The sequence below is a fragment of the Leptosomus discolor genome, chromosome 8 (genome assembly GCF_034619465.1).
Source record: "Leptosomus discolor isolate bLepDis1 chromosome 8, bLepDis1.hap2, whole genome shotgun sequence".
Lineage (NCBI taxonomy): Eukaryota > Metazoa > Chordata > Aves > Leptosomiformes > Leptosomidae > Leptosomus > Leptosomus discolor.
In genome coordinates, this window is record NC_141398.1 from 38,793,970 (window position 1) to 38,815,037 (window position 21,068).

The window sequence follows — 21,068 nt, forward strand, 5'->3', positions numbered from 1 at the left end:
GGGGAGCTGCTGGGTGCTCCCCCAATGTCTCCAGCTTTGTTTTTACATCAATAGAGTTATCTGGCTGGGGGGGGGGGGGGGCCTTGGAGCCAGACAAGCCCCTGGACATGTCTCTGCTACCCCCATCATGAGGGCCAGCCTGGCCCTGGCTCCCCGAGGACTGCATCCACATAGCTGCCCCATGTCTTTTGGAGCAGCGCTTCCTCCATTTTAAGGCAGAGAAAAAAAATCCCAGCAGCTCCTTTCCCCGTAGGTTTGTCAAGCTCTGTTGTTGCATGAAGGCACCTCGGTGCCATGCATGAGCCAAGCTGCCTGCTGTTCATTGTGGTGCTGGTGCTGCCAGGGCCCTGTGCCGGCCACCCCGGCACAGCGGGAGAGCAGTTGTGGGGCTGCCTGTGTTGCATGGCACCAGGCTGGATTTAGCAGTTTTGAATGAAGCTATTGTAAAGTTATTTACCAGTTGTCTTGTCAAGAGCGATCACAGTGTGGTCAAGATGAAAGTGTTTGAAATATTTATACCCTGTTTACATGGTCTTGGAATGGAAAACAAGTGGAAAACAAAACAAAATCCCCAAACCTCCAGCCCAGAAGCCTGTTGGCTTATGTCTTGGGACAGCAGCTGGCAGGGGGGTTAGAGGAGACAGTACTGCTCCCTGCACCCCTGAGCACCCACCCGTGGGTACGGAGCCTGCTGCAAATAACTGAATGGATGCACTGATGGCTCCTTCCCACCCCAGCCCCCTCTCACTCTTCCACAACGTATTCTATTTAAAAAAAAAGGGGGGAAAAATAAATTTAGCCTTTTGTAATATTAGATGTTTCTATGTATTTTAATAATTAAAAAAAGTAATCCTGTTTTGTAACAAACCCTATTTTAAATAAACTGTTAAAGCCCATCCTCTGGCGCTACTGTTATTTCCATTTGAGGCTTGCTCAGTCCCACTCCCCATCTCCCCCTGGCTGGAAAAGCTCATTAAATCCCTCTTCTTGCAGCTGCCTCTGGCAGCACAGCCCCCCCCCCCAGATAGCAGCTATCAGCCTCCCTTAATTAGCAAGAGATTTGAGTTGTTCAACCCTAAGTAAGCCCCAGTGTTGCAGTATCTTGCTCTATCTCATGCTTCTCCCAGCTCTCCAGGCATGCGGGGCTGGAGGCAGAAGGCTGGTGAAGCCTTTTCACACCTCAGTCGGGTCCAGGCACTGGCTTATCACCAGAGAGCTGCATTGCAGGCAGGATGCACACCGTGAGCTCCTGGTGCTCAAAGCAGGCAGCATCCTCAGCTCTGGGCCTCTGGCTGTGTGAGCCACCTCCTCCAGAGCCATGGAGCAGAGCAGGACGCTCCCCTTCGTTCACTAAAACTTGGATGAAGGACCAGTAAGGTAGGGATTGGCTTCAGCTTTCCTGCTGGCCCCACTACACAAACCTGAAACAGGCTCCTGCATCCCCAGGGGCTCGGGCCAGGGAAAAGGACAAGCCACAAACGATTATGTTGCTCTTTGGGCTGGGAGCTACCCAGCAAAGTGAAACCTCCCCCGGGGTTTCAGCAAGACACCTGCTAAGCACTGTCCTTGCTTACTGCATCCACTTACTCACAGCAGCCCTCCCAGCAGGAAGGGTGAGAATGGCCAGCTTCACCCTGGGACATGCAGGGAACAGAGCCCTGCTTTCCCTGGACACTCCCAGCCAGAAGCTGTGCCAAGATGAACAGTATTTCAAGAGATTCAGGCATTTAACGCAAGGGGTTTTTTTAAAAAAAGTTACAAATCTTTTAATAAAATTCATTATAAGTTACAGTTTCCTGGAGAACAGGCTCCAGTGTATAAAATGGGAGACAGGCTGGGAGGAGCAGGGGAAGCACCAACAGGAACCTCTTTCCCCACAGGAAAGAAAGAGGGACAGAAAGATTCTGACAGACATTTATTGGGAAAAAACCACCACCTTAAAGAGCAATCCAGTGGATGCAGAAAGACACTAGTCCATGTCCTCTGTTCCTCCACCCTCCCAAATCCTTACCCCCAAAGGCAAACACATCCCACAAGTCCTGCTTTAAGTCACATATTTTAACAGATCCAGGTAGACCTCGGTTCCCAGCAACAGTCTGAAGATACTAACCTTCTGTGGCTCAGGGTGCCAGCAGAGACTTTTAAGAAGCCAAGAGCCAGCCTCCTCTTGATACAGGTCCTTGAGACCACACTGGGCATGGTGTCCTGGCTCATGTTTGGGGAAGGAAGCCAAAGGGGCCAGTCCCACGTGGCAGCTGGAAGAAGTCCCCTCCGCAGGGAAAGGGCACTCCCCCCCAGCAGGCTTTTGTGGGGTGGGCGCTGCAGTCTTCATCATGCTGCACAGAGCCAGCAGGGCCAGCTGGCCGCAGCACGGGACGACAAGAACCGACAGCACACACGGGTGAAAAAGTGACAGCAGGCTCGGAGCCCTCCCACCTGGGAAAGGCCAGCACACAGAGACAGAGCAGCTGCAAGCTTGATGCCAAGATGAAGAGCTAAAATGAAGCTGCTTCCCTTCAGGGGCTCAGCAGGGCCCTCCGCCAGCCGGGTCCCCTCACACAGCACAGACACCTCTCTGCTTCAGTCCTCCATCCAGCCTGCAAGGCACTGGGGCTGGGCAGGCAACCAGCCAGCAAGATTCCACTTCCCTACCATGCTGTGGGGGAAGGTGGACACATGGAGAGAGGCAAAATCCAGCCAGACCAAGAGCAGAGGGGAGCCTGGCCACCGGTGTTTGCATGTGAGGAGGTGGCAGCTGTCACTCCAGAACAGCCATGAGGAGATGCAGTTCCCGAAAGGCACTACCATGGCGGCCGCTGAGCCCAGACTTGTTCTTGACGATGTTGCTGATGTTTTTCAGCTGCTTGTAGCACAGCTTGCATTTATGGAGCCTGCGAACAACCAAGAGCAGACACAGCATGAATCCTCAGCTGCTCAAGACGTGCTTGTTCCTGCAGTGCCAAAGATGCAACTCAAGCAGGAGAGAAAACACAAGCCGTGCAAATGTCTTGGAAGAGGCTGAAATGTGAGCATAGCTCTGCAGAAACATCGCATATTCAGCCCTCATCCTGATGACACAGGAGGATGGCATCCACATAAGGGCTCTTTCACACCTCTTTTCCCCTTTGGCAGCAAAGCCCAGGGAGGAAGGAGGTGCTGTTTTCAGAGGGCCAATTCTCAGAGCAGAGCCATCCTGTGAATGAACTGGAAATCCAGGGCCTGGCTGTGTCCTGTGAGGCAGAGGGTGAAGCCACAGGGTGGTTTTACTCCTAACATACTCACACTTTGTTTAGGTATGACTCAATACACAGTGACAGAGGGAAAAGCAGTCCATGGTGTTTTTCCCAGAGCAGGAGGGTTTGGTGTTTGCAGACAAAAAGGCAGGCATGCCCAGTCTAGCATAAAAACCCCAATGGCAAGGAGCAGAGCTCACCCAAGCGACAGACTGGTTCAAAAAGGGAGCAAGCAGAGGTGAGTAAGCACCTCACCTTTCCTCTCTGGTGATGTCCACTCCGACAGAAGGCGGTGCAGTGAGGATGTCTGTGATCAGTGGCAGGAATCTCTGGAGAATGAGTTTCAGGGAGGTACAGCCAGTCTGCACGTAACTGAAAAGCAGAGAATCGGGTCTGCTATGAATTTCATTCCTTTCCTCCCAGCACACAGTCCTCACTCACATCCAGTCACTGGGGACAATCTACTCAGATGGCCCCCCCACACCACCTGTAATCTTGGTACTTGGCTGTTGCTCTCCTTACCAACGCTTCTTGGTTCAAGTCAAGACTGACAAAGTGAGCCCTTTTGAAAGGTCCTGGCACATACCCTGCTAAGTGGAGCCTTTCTGCTCAAGAGCAGAGATGTCCTGCTGAGGGGACTTGGCAGGAGCCTCTCTCCTGGCAGGAAGGAAGGGCAGAAACTCCATCTTAAAGAGAGACGCTGCATTTTTTTTTTTGGCCACCTAACGATGAGGTTGTTCAAAGCAATCTTCCAAGTGACCCAAAGGCTGTCACAGGACTTCATTCCCCTTGTCCCAAGTCAACAGTGCACAAAGCCCACTTGTTCTACATCAATTTGGCCTTTCCTGGCTGCCAGAGATGCTTTCAATCCAACGCACCTATGCTGAATGTCAATATCCGGCTCTTCCTGCCCATGCATACATTCCATATCTTTTCCCCCTACACACTTGGCAACTCCACTGCTCTCTTCCACACATTGTATTGGCATTATACTGTATCTGCTGTGATTTTTCAGATTTTCTTTCAGCTATACCCAGTGGAGCTCTCCTATGAATATCAACATCTTGTCCCCCAAGCACACCATGTTCTTGGGGCCTCACCTTTCATATTTACTTTGGAGCAGTTTTTCTATCTGTGGCAGGACTATAGTACACAAATCCAGCTTCCAGAGAGACCTGAAAAGAAAAGGACACATTCTGACACCGGAGACTAAGGCTTTACAAGGCTGAGTCGACACAAACACTGCTTTCTGTCAAAAAAGCCAAGGCAGCAACACTCAAGTTTACTGACCAAGTTCACCGACTCCCCCTTGTGACAGAAAGTGGCAGGTTCTGACATACTTCATCGACTCTCAGCAGAATCACTTTATGAAGCCCTTAGACTTCAATTTTCCTTGCAAGACATCGTTTGCCTATAGAAAAGGCCCCATACAACTCCAGTGCCAGTTACTGGCACTGCAGGCTTGAAAGTCTGACCACAAACATGTGGATTTCACACTGCCGTGGCCCACCGGTCACGAGGCAGGAACAACAAAGCGCTCCTGATGGCTTTTGAGTAACCCAGGGGCTCCCCCCACCGAGGACTCACGCTTTTTGGTTGACAATATTCAAGAGGTCCACAACAACAGACAGATCGTTGATTGCCACCGCAGAGTCCACAGAGTTCTGAGAGAGAAGGGGAAAAAAAGAAGTCGTCTATTGCAAAGCTCAACCTGGCTAGGCTAATGCAACTAGTATCAAGTGCGGCTTTTCAAAAACGAGGTAGAGGAAACGTGGAGTTGGCTAGGAAGGAGAAGATAACTCTCACGTGAGAGAGTTTTCTCCATGCTGCTTTATGACCACTCAACCGCAGGCGGGACACAGCGGCACTCTGCGGTGCACGCCCGGGGCCAAAAGCTGCGAGACCCTGCATTTTGTGCAAGAAGCAGAATCAGCCCCAGGCAAGCCAAAAGAGCTGCTCAGCTGCTCCCCTCAGGTATCTCCACATCCTTGCCTTGATGTCACCAGTGCTCCACACAGCCCGCACGGTGTCCAGATTCTTGTGGCGGCTGGTGAGCACCACACACATGGTTTCATGGCCTTTCCTGATCTGGGACATGGCTTCCTCATCCACGAGCTCGGTCTGGCTTTGGTTCTTCACAGCCTGAAAGTACAGACACCAGTGGAGCAGCAGCAGCAAAGCAGGATGGCACAGAAGGGTAGGAGCTTTCTCTGGCCTAAGCAAGAGCTGGTTTTGGTGTACAAAGTGCCAGTAAATACTGACTTCCTTACAGATTGTTTTTAAAACATTTTAAACTAGAAATGCTCAATTTGTTCTGATTTCAGTTACTTCTCTTTGGCCTTTTCTACTATATCAATCACAAACATGTTTGAAGTGTTCAAAAAACTCTCAAAATTAAGAAAAGGTGAATTAAAATAAGTTTTCAAAACCAGTATGTTTTGATGAAGAAATGTTTTCATGCAAACCCTATTTTTTTAATGTGAGATGTTCATCTGAAATCAGTAAATTTTATTACAAAAGCATAAATCTTACACAATTTATTAGACTCCCAATTTGATTTCTGCCCAAGCCATGCTGGAACCACTACTCCTTTGTTCACATTTATAGTCTGGGATCATCAGGATGCTCTGGTCCCTTCTTCCTTTTTGGGACAGGGATAACCCTCCCCAAGAGAGGCCAAGAGGCCTCTGAGATGCGAGAGGCAAAGATTCCTGTGAAATAATTACGTGTGCATAATGGTGGACACCAGCTTTCTAAATGAATCACTGTCTCACATGTGGAATTGTTCAGTGTCTCTGTCTCATCCCTTGCTCTCTGCTTTGATAACAGGTTCTTCATGAGTGTGGATCAGCACTGCTGTGTTCCCAGCAACGTGTCAATCGCAACGGGGGCTGGATCCAGCAATCCTGCGGTGCTAATTCCCCAGGAACTGCAAGTCAAAGCAGTCGAGAGGCGGGAGGGTAAGGTGGTAGGGGAAGCAGAGGGAGAGCAGGAGGTAATGTGCTCTTATTCAGTACGGAGGACTGCAGGCCACAGAAAGCACCCAAGACACTTCTGCACCTCAGCGAACCCCCTTGCCGATGCCACTCAACACAGACACCGGCTGAAAACTTTTGTCCAGAGACACTTACTGGTAGAAAGTCAGAGGCCTTCAGGCCAATGGGCTCATTCCTGGCTGCAGGAATCACTGACGGCTCTGTTCTGGTCACAGGAGTTGAAGAGACAGTTGGTGGCTTCTGAACTGGATCAGGCTGCAGAAGAAATTGGGATAAAAGCTCTAGCAGCAACAGACTGGCCCTAGTCTGGTCTTTTTTTCTCCTGACCCACTTTTCTCTCACAGCAGTGTCCCAATGCAGAAGCAGTCTCCAATTTGCTAGCATAGTTTAAGAGGCAATAAAATCTCTGTCAGGTACACACCAAGATGTAATTAAGGTTTGCAAAGAACATGGACATGCCCCAGCAGAAGTGCTGTCATTGCTATCAGCATCCAAAATCAGGGCAATGGGCCATGGCCAGCCTGAAGGCCAAGACAGACTTCTAAATAAGCCAGTATAACGTATACTGGCCCATCAGCTGCTTGTGATTTTGTTGACAAAATAGCCTTAGTTCAAGCACTTGCAGAAACCTGACACTTTGGTCTATTCAGAGTGGCCCAATTTTGAGATGCAAGGAGAAACACAACTGCAAGTGCAAGGAGCAACAAAAGCAATAAAGCCATTGCCTGTTGGAGGCTTGGTATTTGATTCTACTGCTCAGGCAAGAGACACTGCAGGACAAAGACAGGAGCTGCACTTTTACTGCTTTTCAGGAAAGGATCAGCTTGATTAGAAATCATAAAATCTCCAGCTCTCACATATCTTTCACAGCGGGAGCATAAACATACAGTACGTACAAGTTCTTGCTTTGGCAACGAGGTCTGGACATCCACAGCTTGGCTGGGCTTCACTGCTTCTTTCGCAGCTACAAGCTCTGAAAAGAAGTGGGAAAGCAGAAACTGATCGTTCCTTTCTAGAGAAGTTGAGAGCAAAGGTTCTGTATAGCTAGACTACAAGTAGTTGCTTCTGCAGACAGTCAGCTCTCCCTCTTTTGAGGGCCATTAACCTCATTCCCACCAAGGGGTCATTTTCATACTCACCATCCTCAGGAGGGGCTGGAAAGGGCTCATTTCGAGGAGGAGTTCGACCTACAGAAAGAGAGCAAAAATTAAACAAATGAAGGAGCATCCAAGGCTACAGATTAGCGATAAGTCAGCCTTGGAGCTTGGAGATGTCGAACAACTCCACAGATTAGAGTAGTCAGTGATATGGCAAGCAGAGTTATCTCCTTCAGACCTTGACACTATCGTTGAGCTTAGCCAATGGCTTTCAGCCTTCATGGATGTGACAACACTGACCCACGTAGTTCAATGCTACTGTAAAAGGCACTGTCACAACAAATTATATTACAAAAAATTCACTTCCCTCTAAATTGATTTACATAAGTAAATTAAAATAGTGACTTAGATTTCATTCCTTAGAAAGAGTATCTATTTTCTCTCATTTACATAAAAATGAGATACAGGTATTGCACTATGCCTCCTGAACAACGATCTCTGCTTTAACTAAACATTTTGCCTTCTTTAATGGAGGCTGCTGATTTTATACATGTCAAAATTCTAAGCTAATTCCAAAGACCCAGCAGTTCTTCCTAGTCAGGACAGGAAGGCAGCACACTTACAGCGCAGCTCTGGATTCGACCTTCAGCCACCCTTCGACTAGACATCACTGCACCCTAGCGAAGGTGCCACCTTCCAGCAGTTCACCAACACAATCTGTGGTTCAGTGTCCAAGCACAGAATATTAAAGAACAGTTTTCTAAACTCTCCCAGTCACAGGCGAATCCTCTGTTATGGTAAGCCAAAGCTCACTTCTACTGAACCAGTTTAGTGTCTACAGCTCTAATCACACACCACTCAAAAGTGCAATAACCCTGGTACTGACAGATAGCGTTCTTGGGCTGGAAGATCTCTCTGTAATCCTCTGGGTTCTGGATCTCAGCCTTTGATTCCTTCTCATCCCGGTCATCTTCACTGCTGGGACTGCGCCTCTCACTCTCTGAGTTGTGCTTCACTCTGCTGTGGGGAAAAAAAAAAAAAAAAGAAAAAAAAAAAAGAGAACTGTCAGGGCAAGTCATATAGACTCTTGTGACTCTGTTAGAGAGAGCGAGAGAACTAAGCTCCTTGGTACATTTCCTTAAAATCTCGAAATTCATCAAGCCAGCAGACTCCCTTACCTTTGTGGCTTGCTGCAGCTAGTTGAGGGCCTGTCATAGATGCGACGAAGGGAGGATCCCGTGGGGGTAGGCGGCACAAAAGGCTCGTCGTCCCTGATCAGCCCACGAGGAACAGAATCCGACTTTGTGACTCTGCCAAGATCCACAACGAAGGAAGAGACTGTGCTTTGAGCAAAGGAAACTCCTATCTGCAGAGGCAAAAGATCAAGGTAATTCACCAGGGAGCAGGGCACACACCAGTCTTTCTGAGAACAGGCATGGTGAAGTGACCCTAAGCAACCCTGCTTGAGAATGTCTCGGTTCAGTTCTTCGGCTTTTTCAACTTGGAGCTGCCAATGTTTTATGAAAGGCTATGACAAAACTTTTGCCAAGCATAGTTTCCAAATACCGGTCAAACCAAGCCCCAGTTCTTTCCTCCAGAAGCCAAAGAGAGACAAAGTGGAGAGACAAGGCTGCTGAAAGCAAAAGTACACAATCTTTGTCCAAGTGCTGGGCACATTGCAAGCCCTGGCCACTTATACTCTAACTTAAAGGTCAGAAGGTCTGGAAGGAGGCAGGAGGATTTTATCTCATGTCTCGCAGCCACTTACCCCACTTCTCAGGAGCAGTGGCTTACCAGCTGGCCGTTGAAGATAGATAAGTCAGCTACTTTTCCCCAGTTCACCGAGACCACATCAAAACAGCGCTCTGGCTCCCAGCCGTACACACGCAGCGAATCCTGGAAGCCACTATACAAGCAGCAGCCGTCTGGGCTGAAGAGCACACACCTGGGAGGAAGGCAGAATTAGGCCCACATTTCCAACCTCGCTCAGTCCCACAAGGACCCCAGGGCTGTATCCCTGACTTCACTGACACCGCCAGCCCCGTTTCTAACAATGAACCCACCGATCTGGTGTTTACTTGTGCAACCTGGTGGGCCTGAGCAACATCTCAAGCTGCCCAAACTTCTCCCCAGAAAATGTCTCTTTCATGAAATCTTCCGTTCACCCCCACTTTAGTCTCTGCCTAGTACACTGCAGTAGGAATTTAATATACCTGACAGGAGTAGCCTCCTCTTCAATACAGCTCACAACCTGAAATTTCTCCAAGTCCCAGAACCGAACAGTCCTGCACACGAAACAGAACAAAAAAAAAATCATCGCTCATCCCTCTAGAAACCTGCTGCAGGATCCAGAACTGAAGACGCTAACAGCCAGAATGACTTTCGCTGTTGTGTACATATGATGAACTTACACAGGCTGGTCTAGCTAAGATCTGTGAACCCAGCCACAGATGCTTCGAGGCTCTCAGTATGGATAGGTATTTAGAGCTGACCTAGACCTAAAAGGACACCCTGCTAGCTAAGCACGACTGCTTGCTCTTCAGATAGTCAGCTGGATTACCAAGACACTTGAGGCTATCGCATTGTTTCCTAGTGTGGTCGGTGCCGTCAATTTTGGCTGAGAAGGCAAGATCTCCATGTTGCATGTGCTGTGACATGCTGCTGGCTAGGTGTCAGGCTCCTGCGATGGCAGGTTTGAGCTGTGTGACATCCCTATTTTCCACGTTCATAAAAGAAAGGGCATTAGGAAAAGGAACCAACATATGCAATTCCGTTCTTTCTCCCTCCCCTTATGTACCTGTCAGAGCTGCCAGAAGCCAAAAGGTATTCATTGGGATGGAATTCAACAACATTTACTGGGCCAGTATGTCCTGTAAACTCAAACATTATCTTCCCAGCAGCCAGATCCCACAGCTGGAAGAAGGAAAGAACACAGAGACTCTTGAAAAGACTTCACATTACAGAATTCAGATACACTTCGGATTTCCTCATACTAGCAACCTTCTAACACTTCGCCCTCTCCAAGAACAGACACAAGTTTGTCAAAGAAAGCAATGATCAGGGAAGGACTGCCATCCCAGCCATTTAAGGCTGCATTTTATTTTTTTTTCCCCTCTTTTTTTTTTTTTGGCATTCTCTTTAAATTTTCCATTTAGTTTGTCCCCTGAAGTTTCTGGTTTATACTTAGAGACTGGAATAAAAAACAGCAGTTCCACCTGTCCCCACAGATTATATTTCAAAAGCAAACAAAAACCCAAAAGCTCTGAATCCCTTAGCAATTCATTCTTCCTGCGCTCTAGTCTCCACTGAAAAATCCAGAGGGAAATGACTGATCAGCTTGTTTCATGTAAAGCTGAAAACAAAAAAATCAGTCCTTCACCCACGTTCCTCCACACCACGTCTGAAATAACTGAAGTCACTGCTTCAGTCAATACTTTTCTGAATTCCTTCTCTTGCTCTGCTCACTCCTGACAGCAATTTTCAGACTGATAATCACATGCAACATGTACGACAATACACTCCTATTGAATTAACTGAGCAGAGCCAGAAATTGGTATTGCGAAGCAACGTGCTGTGGACAGCTCCTTCTTGTAACGTTTACTGAGGTGACCGAGGCCAATGTTCACAATGCTACCACCATCAAAACTTGACCTTTCATGCGCATAGTGCCAACACGTCTGTTGGATAAGTGCATTTCAACACTTGCAGCTCTTTTCTGGATGCTGTGGGTCACTGGACTGTTCCCTGCAAAGCCACAGGGCTCAGACAGCTGCCTAACGAACTAAAGCGGTTTATGAGCAAGTGCTGGTAATGCCTGGTAAAAAGACAACCCCAGCATTCCTACGTGCCATGAGCACATAAGGAGGGTGTCACAATAAATTACCTTTATAGTGTGATCATCAGCAGCAGAGGCTAACCATTTCCCATCAGGACTAAAGCGGAGACATCGAACTGCTTCTGTGTGACCCTGAAATGAGAAAAACAAATGGGGGTGTCCTTCCTATAGAGGGAATTCTGGCTTTTGTCTTTCAATCCTACACAACATAATCAAGTAACCATTTCACAGAGTCCACAGCTCACAGAACACTAAACACTACACTCAAGAGCTATACCCATCCACGCTAAATGTGTGTAATCTCTCTCTCATCAAGATTTCTGCCATCAGTTTAAGTATGGTAAATATAGATCTGGCTTAATTAATAAGAATCAACTTTTAAATTACACAGATTTATAGGTGGTCAGAAGTGCTGTGCCATTAAGTTGGTTTCTAAACGGAATTAATATACAGCAAGTTCTTTGGGTAAAAAGAGGCCCCAAGAACAGAATCATCTTTATGCAGTGGGGACTTGCATGGTAATACCAGTCACAGTATAAAGAAACACTCAAGGATGCTCTCCACCCACCACTAAAGCCAACCAGACTACAGTACATTAACTCCTGCAATAGCCATTTCCTATTCCCATACAGTTCACAGAGGCCTGCAGAGGTTTGCCAGGCCACCTCACAAATCATGCAGATCTTATTTCCATACTGGAAAAACCAGGAAGTTAATCATACATAATTAATCACTGTAAGGTTTGCTCACAACTCCTCCACAGAAATCTTTCTCCCCTCTTCACCTGAAAACTAATGAAGCATTTTACCTTGTACCTGAAGACACAGCCTTTTCTTCTTACATCCCAGAGCTACAAGCAAACAGAAGATATGCTTAGAGCAGTACGTGGGGAGCCCAAGAGTCCCATTGGAACAAGACCTCTCCCTGTCACCAAGCTGACAGACACTGCAGAAACACTGAAGGGGCTGTTGAACCCATTTGCTTCAGGGATATTTCCTAACCTAGTTTCCCCAAGTGACAATCACTTCTGTAACATATTTCTCACTACAGAAGCTCAGTTCCTACAGTCAAATACCAGCTTGATGAAGCAGATGCAATCCACAGCAACCAGGACACCTGCGCTTGCTGACACCAGGTCTGAGCTGGCACCTTATTCAGAGACACATTCCACAACAGAGGAGTCACACTCATGAGCTACCTCTGTGAAAATACATGCAAGAATTTCACAAGCACTCATAAACACACCTGCCCACACACATGGAAATGATGATGTACAGCATCTGCCAACAGCTGGACACAAAACATCTTCTAGCACTCTTTGAAATGAAGATACTGCAAGTAAAGAGCGCAAGCTCTAGGGGAAGCTGGGTTTTACCTTAATGTTTGTGTCCGAAGAGCCAGATGCCACAAAGCTTCCGAAAGGATGGAAACCAAGGCTGCAGATATTTGCTTTGTGACCAAGTAAGGTACGAAGAACTGGGAAAAGGGAGAAGCAGAGCAGGGAGAAGGAACAGGAAGGAAATATTTAGTAGTTCATTTCCCCCAGACGCCATGTTTAGCCACACTACCCTCACCGTTAAGCACATGCTAATACAACACACATTAGACATGCTATACACTGTTTATGCCTTTGTATACATTATTTCATGGAAATGTTTCTGCCTTTACCCTTGCAATGCAAAGAAACAGCAATAGAGGGCCCATGTTCAATGACCCTAATGAAAGTCCCATCCTTAGGTGTGGAAACTATGAATAAAACTCCGAAGGTTTCCATTCTGAAAAGAAAACTAAAAAGCCAGGCTTTGAGGCAGCTGTCAGGCAGAGTATATTTCCACTTGGTACAAAGAGAGCAAGATGGAGGTGGGGGGGAATTGTTTTAGGCAGGAAGCAAAAGAGACATTTGATTGCCTGCATTGTTCACCCTGCAGCTATCAGCCAGACCTTTTGCTGGGACTCTGCACCCTCATCCAGACACAAGCCTGATTTCTGCCTTTTAGGTTCCAATATTTGCCCTGGAATCCTTCAAGTGCCCCTTGCAAGAATGATCCCCAAGACCAGGAAAGGACATTCAGAAAGCGTGAGACAAGGAAATGATCACAGTGTTCAGCAAGTCGTCAACTAAGTAACACCTCTTGTCATTCTGGAAACCAGGAAGGACCAGTAGAACTGGTACACTATATCTCTGAAAGCAGAGACAAATGCAGAACTCAACTTCGATGAACTAAAATCGCTCAGATAACAAGGGCAATCTCTCTATCATCTGTCATCTGGAACAGTCTGACGAGTCCCCTGGCAGAAACTAGCTCTTGAGCCAGACCTGGAGTGGTTATTGCACAGACACTGGCTCATAGGTCTCCTAACAAATTCAGCCAGATCAGTTACTCTCCACTGGTACAGCCAAACTATTTTATAACTGAACTCATTCTAACTGTCTGAATGACAAAAGTGCTTTTTATTATTTATGCCACCTGCTGTTTGTCTCCTTAGCTCAGCCGTGTAAGTCTATTTTCATTACACGTTCTTTCTATGAACAAGTAGCAACCTACAAGAAATATTCAGTCATTTTATGGTATTCCTGCTGGAATGTACTCAAGTGATTCATGGTACCTTTGCAAACTTGTTCTAGGATTTGAGAAAAATGCAATAAATAAGCATGACTCAACAGTTGGCCTTTAAAGGATCAGAGCTCGATGAGTTCACAGCTTTTACAATTTATTAAAAATAAGGTCTTTGTCTATTTATATGGCCATGCAAAAGCAGAAGAGGAGCAAAATCACTCTAGGAACAAAAGAAAAGTTAGAACCTAAGAATGAGGACAAGAGGTCAGCAAGCAGGGGATTCCTGGACTTGTGCAGATCCTAATATACTCAAAACTTCCAATCTAATTTTAGATCCTTTTATTAAGGTTGGCAATTTTAAGCTGAGGCTCTAAATACCAATTCAGTATGCCTGGTTGCTCTACACATGCATGGAACCTGACCTGGAACATAGATTTCAACACACTTAGGTCAAAACCTAGTTCCTCAAATCAGTCTCCACAATACACATACAAACATCTGCTCAAGCCTGCATACACAGCTCTACAGTCTCAGTAGGAAGTGCATAAAAGCCCTCTAAGAGGGATGGAAATGAAGATGAAAGCAATAGCAGGCTCCTGTTCCTTCTTAAGGTGAGAACCTTCTGGGTCAGCATAGATGTTAAGCACAAGGATGTTACACAAAGCGTGCATTAACAGAAGTCAAAACACGGAAACATACTTTTGGCAGCTCCCAGGTCCCAAACTCGAATGGACCCTGACTGGGACCCTGCAACGATGAGTTCCTCATTCGAATTGATCTGCAGGCTCTCAATGGGTGTTGTATGGCCTGTCAAGCTCTGCAAAAAAAGCCATGAGTCACAATTAACAGCTACTGACACAGGCCTCTCCACAACGGCACTGTTTTGATTGGTAACTGAAATATTGAGCCTTGAGTTGGGACCACCTGGTTGTGCCACTGGTCCTTTATTTCCTCATCAGCTTCCAGCACAGTAAAGCATCCTAAAGACCGTCACTGCATATAACACCCTGCATGTTATCCCACTTTCTGCAGTGCACTGAACAATTTTTAAAGGCTGCATCAACAGAGACATGGGTAGTGAAACATTAGGTGCAGGTGCCCAGACAAGTTTGACATATGCTTACATTATAAAAATTATGCTGTGCAAGTGCAACGGCACCGTGTTTGCTCTAAGTGGGTCACGTAAGCGTCAGGAACCAGTTACAAAATCAAAGCAAGAACAAAAGCAGGGCTACTTTGAAACCTCCACATAAGCAAGGAGCCATATGTCACTGCCAGCAATGGGTGTCACAGCGATAATGTGGTGCTATTACTGAAGCATTAACTTGAGGCATAAGGTAGTAATTCACACCTATGCAGTTCTTTTCATCCTTGAGCATCTACAAGCTTACAAATTACGTAAGTATTTTGGAAAGACCAGTATTTAATTAAAACACAAGAATATTTAAAACTAGTTCTAGAAACCAAATCAACATAGATACCACTATTGTAGTCTTTTCACTTGTCAATTAAGCAATATTCTATGCTTTACTTCATCCTCAAACAGGTCTTTTTAAATGGCCAAGCTAGCTCTGTGCCTCCCACACATGTACAGAGGCTGGGAACACCAGTTGAAAGCTGCCTGTTCTGACAGGGCTTTCTTAAGATTTCACATGCAACTGAAATCCTCTACACACTCTACTCACTGCTTAGTGAGAAACAGAGCTCACCCTGGAACCAAAGTCGCAACGCTACTTGAAAAGTTCCTCTTCTTCCTCTCCCCCGACACATAAACATCTGCAATCCTAACAATGTATTGTTCAGACGAATTTCAGAGGACAAAAAACACAGCACAATCCCCCAAAATCAAACTTCTTTTGAGATACAAGAATGGCACAAGCCCTCAGCAGCTCCAGTCAGTCCCTCAAAGACCAGCTTTTAACACCCGTGGTTCCCAGGAAGTGCAGGAGAGGTACAGCTCTGCTCCAACAGATGGGGGATGGAGGTATTTTGTCCTTCAGCCTTCCTTCTCATGGAAGACAATACTCTGGTTTCAAACTAGTGGCATGCCACCATGAAGGGCCTGGAAAGACATCACTTGAGTACACTATGCAAAAAGCACAGCACGCCCAAAGGCAAGAAACTCCTTTCGCACTCATTTCAACCTCTTTATACTTGACCTGAGTAAACTAATGGAAAAATAAAGTCAACACATTCTCCTTCCAGTCTTTTTGACCCCGCTTTCTCAGTTTCTTCCTCACAAGGTTCACATTGGCTAGAGAAATGCCTTCAGTAACACAACATCATTGTGTTGTTAATTAAACAAGTGACAAATGACACTAGCTAAAGACGGCTTTCCACTACAACCACCCAAAGCAAAAGCGATGCAGGACAGACATCTGTTAAATATGGTGTGTTTTAGTGATCACTGCAGGGGTAATCCTACTCTTTCTAACACCCCGTGCCCAGCATCATTCTTTCCCGGCCTACAGGCAAGTTAGCAAACCATTCTGACAAACATTGTGCTGACAGTTAGTGACTGTGGGACAGGTTGGAATGCATCCTGCTGCGGATGTTTCCTGCTGTGAGGGCAAACTCCAGAGTATAAAACTGGCCCCTGTAGCTTGCACTATAAAACTAGCTGCATTTAATTATCTGTACCCTGGTAATGGAAGGCACAAGTCATTATCTGAGCAAGCACTGGCCCAGGTGAAGCAGCCAGCCACCCCAAATCCTCTCTGGAACAGTGGTCTCACCAGTTACTGAATCCTGTCACTATCTTTAGCTAGAATCCGGTCACCCAGCTTTGTACTGGTAAACTCTATCACAAGTCCCACAGGCTACAAGCCAATCCTTCCCCTCACATTCCCACCCTCCATACCTCAGAATTAATATTCCCATCCTTCAACAGTTGAAAACAGGCCTGTTCTTACCATGACGCAGTTGGGCTTGCTAACTGACCATATGTTGACCCGACAATCATCTCCTCCAGTTGCCAGCAGCCGACCTGAACTTTTCCCCAGGACTACTGAGGATACACTGCTGCTGTGAGCCGTGATCTCATCTGCACAAAACAAAGTTATATTAGTTATTACAGACTAATATAACAATTTTCCCTATACCATCCCTCCCAAAGGACTAAAAAAAAAAAAAATTTTTCCTCCAGAAAAACTTTCCGATTTCCACTGGACAAGCTGCAGCAGTCCACTGTTCAGATAAGAAGTCACACTATTATCTTGCTTGAAACAGTCCTTCTTGGCGCTGCCTGCCGTACTTGAGACATTTGCTGACCAAGCTTCACAACTCCAGTGCCCACATGGCTTACAAAAAGCATCTTCTCTCTTTAGCAGCAGCACAGTAGCTTTTAAAGATTTGCTCAACTATGGCAACCTGCCCACAGAAGTTGCTTTACCTTTGGTACTCAGGTGGGTCTCAGTGAGCTGAGCTGCCTGAGAAGCTGCAGTATGCAGCAGCCAGTCATCTAGCAAAAAGCCCTCTAATCCCGTTCTAGAAAGCAGCAGACTGTCCAACCTGAGAGGAACTGGTGGATTAGCAGAAGTAGTTTATTACCTTACTCAGAAAAACAGACTCAGCAGAGGGAATAGGCGGAGCTCCCTCCTCCAAACTTTGGCAGAGGCTTTGCTACATTCCCACTACGTAACATGGGTGAAACACAGCAATGCAAGGTGTGACAAAGGAAGGGTGAATATATATCCGAAAGGGCACAAGAGAACAAACGCGATTGATATCACAAGACTGTTAAAAAACTGGGGGTGGAGGGGAAGCTCTGATAGAACTCCAAGGAAGCATCATCATAAAGATACAAATTTGGGGCAAAAGAGAAGCCAAAGGAGCATCTTTGCTTAGATATCTAATGTGCACGGTGGATTTTTAAATCCACTCAATTTTTTGGCAGGGGCTTTTGGCAGATGTATTTACCAATTTCTTCCTCTTACAGTTCTCGTCTTTGAAAGCTCATGGGATGTGCATGCCTAATAGTTACGAAACTTTTTTGTAAAAAGGCTAGGCAGCAATCAATTCAGCTTTCATTCAGACTGTTTTGGTGGGAGGAGCAATTTGATCATCATTTTACATGCAACACTAATCCAAAAGGATATTAGATGGCTGCAACAATAATAACAGGTGCTTTGATCTCAAGCTCTCAGGAGTGCTTTTTTGAAAGCAAAAGGGCGCAACTTTCATTTTAGCTGGAGAAACACCTTTCAAATTACAAAGGTAACTGGGCTGTAAATTAGATGAAAAGGGCAAATCTGAAAATATACTTGTGTTGGAAGACCAACCTTCCAGCTGACAATGCTAAGGTACATACGTACGTATGTATACACAGACTTGATGCTGAGCATTGCTGCTGAAACGAGTGCGTCAGCAGCTCCGCTTTTTCCCTCCTCTTGATTTCATTCTTAGTATCTTGTAAGTTTAAACGTCATTGCTGAAGCTTCAACCCTCTGCTCGTAAAAGCCAGGTTATAACCCAGCCATGGCCAGATAGCTTCATCTGCTCCTCCATGAAGGGCCAATTTCCTTAAACTCACAACCTTTTTTTTTTAATTAAGTATTCGTCACCAGATATCACCCACCAGCTCAGTAATACTGAGCTCCTACATAGCATCACTGAAACATTTCTAACATTCAGAATGCCTCTTGCTCTAAAGAGGATGCTCAGATCAGGCAGAGCCTATCAGAAATGAAGATCAAGAGCTTCTGCCCACTTAAAGAGAATGAAGATTGATTGACTTTCAGCTTTTCCTATAACTGGAGTTTCAGGAATGGGAAGATAACCTAGCAAACTGGCTTTCTGCTCAAAATGGTATGAGATTACTAAGTTAATTCTCTCATCTCCTTTAATGTGTCACCAGTCAAGGATACTGTATTTCTGCTAGCTAATTTCTAGGCCCCAAGTCACAGGTCTAAAGCTCACGCTTCTGACCAACCAATCACTTCCCATTGCTTCTAAGCATTCCTCAAGAGCCCCTATGAAATAACTCATCAGTCACCAGCAAAGCAGCTGGAAACGGACAGTCGCCAACTGTTTAATACTCCTTTGGAGGAAAAATAATGCACATAAAAGCAGCAGACTTCTATTATCTCTTGCAAAGGAATTTCAAGAGAATGAGACACACAGGCCCTGCAAAGATCACCTCACCCCTCCTGCAGCAAAAAGCTCAGTGCACCTTCTGCAACAAGTGGCAGCAATGAAGGGCAGCGCCTGAGACCAAGGGAACTCCCTGGGGCAGCCTCGGCTCTGAAGTGGGGTTTCCATCACTCCCTTGGTTGTTCTTGCACTGCATGAGAGTCACGTGGTGTTAGCTAGAAATTTAGGATAGCATTACAGCAACTACTCAGAAAAAGAACAGGCCGTGACCCTTTGAAAATCACAGAATGGTGGGGGTTGGAAGTGACCTCTGAAGATTATCTAGTCCAAGCCCCCTGTTAAAGCAGTTTTGCCTACAGCAGGTTACACAGGACTGCATCTGGGTGGGTTTTGAATATCTCCAGGGAAGGAGACTCCACAACCTCCCTGGGCAGCCTGTTCCAGTGCTCTGCCACCCTCAGAGTAAAGCTGTTTTTCCTCATGTTCAGGTGGAACTTCCTGTGCTCCAGTTTCTGCCCGTTGCCTCTTGTCTTGTCACTGGGCACCACCAAAAAGAGCCTGGTCCCATCCTCTTGACGCCCATCCTTTAGATATATCTAAGTGTTGATAAGGTCCCCTCTCAGTCTTCTCTTCTCCAGGCTAAAGAGCCCCAGGTCTCTCAGCCTTTCCTCATAAGAGAGATGCTCCAGCCCCCTAATCATCTTCGTAGTCCTCCACTGGACTATCTCCAGTAGTTCCCTGTCCCTCTTGAACTGAAGGGCCCAGAACTGGACACAGCACTCCAGATGTGGCCTCACCAAGGCAGAGCAGAGGCAGAGGAGAACCTCCCTCGACCTGCTGGCCACAGTCTTCTTCATGCACCCCAGGATACCATTGGCCTTCTTGGCCACAATAGCACGTGTCTGGGCTCACGGTCAACTTGCTGTCTACCAGGACTTCCAGGTCCTTCTCCTCCGAGCTGCTCTCTGTTGACCTGCAGCCTGGACTGGTGCAGGGGGTTATTCCTCCCCAGATGCAGGACCCTACACTTGCCCTTATTGAAACTCATTAGGTTCCGCTCCACCCAGCTCTCCAGCCTGTCCAGATCTTGCTTCTGGCTTGCCAGCCACTCTTCCCAGTTTTGTATCACCGGCAAACCTGCTAAGGGTAAATGGCAATGTGGAGGCTCTACGCTATTACACCATGCTGCCATGCTTTCAGAAAGGGTTTCTAGGAGTTAAAAACTTGGGTAAGGGCCGGGGCATCCACACCCAAGGCGGGTATTAGCTTGTTCCTATCACAGACCGCCTCTTCCATCCCCCCCCTTCCAGCTGGAGAAAATCCTCTGCCGTCCCGCGGCAGAGCAGCCCGCCGACACTCACGCAGCTTCCACGCCGTCTTAGTGGCGACGGCCCCGGCCATGGCTCAGCGCGGCGCCGCTCCGGCGGGCAGGGCAGAAGCACCTTTCTCCTCCCAGCGAGGCTCCACCGCCCGGGCCGCCTCTCCACCGGCACGTCCTACCGCCGCCAAGCCATCCACCCGAGCTTCCCCGGCCACCCTGGAGGCAAAAAAAAAAAACAACAGCGGCCGGGGTTATGGCGACGCGGCCGCCACACTGGGGCCGAGGAGCCGGAAGGCCGCACCGAGGCAGCGGGCAGGGGCCCAGCCCGCCGCCCGGCCCGGCAGGAGCGCGGGGAGAGGCCTCACTGCTGACGACCATCACGGTAGCGACGGGCCAGCAGGGAGCCCGGCGGGCGGTGCCGGGCAGGAAGCGCTCCTCGGGACGCCGCAGCCTCACCGAGCTATGAGGAGCAGCGGGCGGAGCCCGGAGCTGCCACGGGGGACACTTGAACGCTGGTGGCGCCGATGCTCGGCGGGGCCTCCCGCACCTCTGCCAGCGGCACCGGTCCCCCAGTGCCGCCTGCCTACCGGCCCCTCACAACAAACCTCGGCCACAGCCCGCCTCCGCCCGGCCGCCGCCAATCAAAGCCGCCATCCCCTGGCCAATCCCCGGCGCCGCTGAGCCCCACCACACCGAGTCGGACGGTTGCCGCGATTTCCGCACGGCTCTCGACCAATAGGAACTGAGGGAGGGGCTGTTGCCTTAGCGACCGCAGAGCGGTCGGCCATTCGGCGCGCAGCTTCTTGGCGGAGCCTTTCAAGCGCGGCCAATAAGGAGGGCAGCGCGCTAAGAGCCGTGGGGCCGCCATTTTGTGGCGCTGTGGGGCGGAGCTGCGTCGCCCTCAGGGGCGGTGTCGGGCAGCGGGGCCGGGCGCTGG

General features: G+C 47.8%; 1 protein-coding gene across 7 annotated transcripts; it reads right to left on the reverse strand.

Moving 5' to 3' along the window:
• Positions 1–1,902: 1,902 nt before the first annotated feature.
• On the reverse strand, positions 1,903–20,291 carry KATNB1 (katanin regulatory subunit B1). 7 transcript variants are annotated; one of them, XM_086469622.1, is made up of 19 exons: positions 20,172–20,291; positions 16,632–16,762; positions 14,419–14,536; positions 12,537–12,637; positions 11,970–12,011; positions 11,210–11,293; positions 10,124–10,239; positions 9,540–9,611; positions 9,121–9,271; positions 8,505–8,692; positions 8,213–8,343; positions 7,369–7,416; positions 7,117–7,202; positions 6,365–6,466; positions 5,226–5,375; positions 4,821–4,897; positions 4,334–4,408; positions 3,489–3,605; positions 1,903–2,891 (listed from the first exon to the last, which is right to left on the reverse strand). In XM_086469622.1, the coding sequence occupies exons 1-19, from the start codon at positions 20,209–20,211 to the stop codon at positions 2,759–2,761; spliced, it is 1,962 nt and encodes a 653-aa protein (XP_086325748.1). In that variant the 5' UTR covers positions 20,212–20,291; the 3' UTR covers positions 1,903–2,758. The 7 variants fall into 7 exon arrangements, with proteins under 7 accessions (XP_086325748.1, XP_086325747.1, XP_086325745.1 ...); XM_086469621.1 differs by having other exon boundaries at positions 6,365–6,484; positions 7,126–7,202; positions 20,172–20,290; XM_086469619.1 differs by having other exon boundaries at positions 6,365–6,484; positions 7,126–7,202; positions 8,213–8,346; positions 20,172–20,290.
• Between the last annotated feature and the right edge of the window lie 777 nt (positions 20,292–21,068).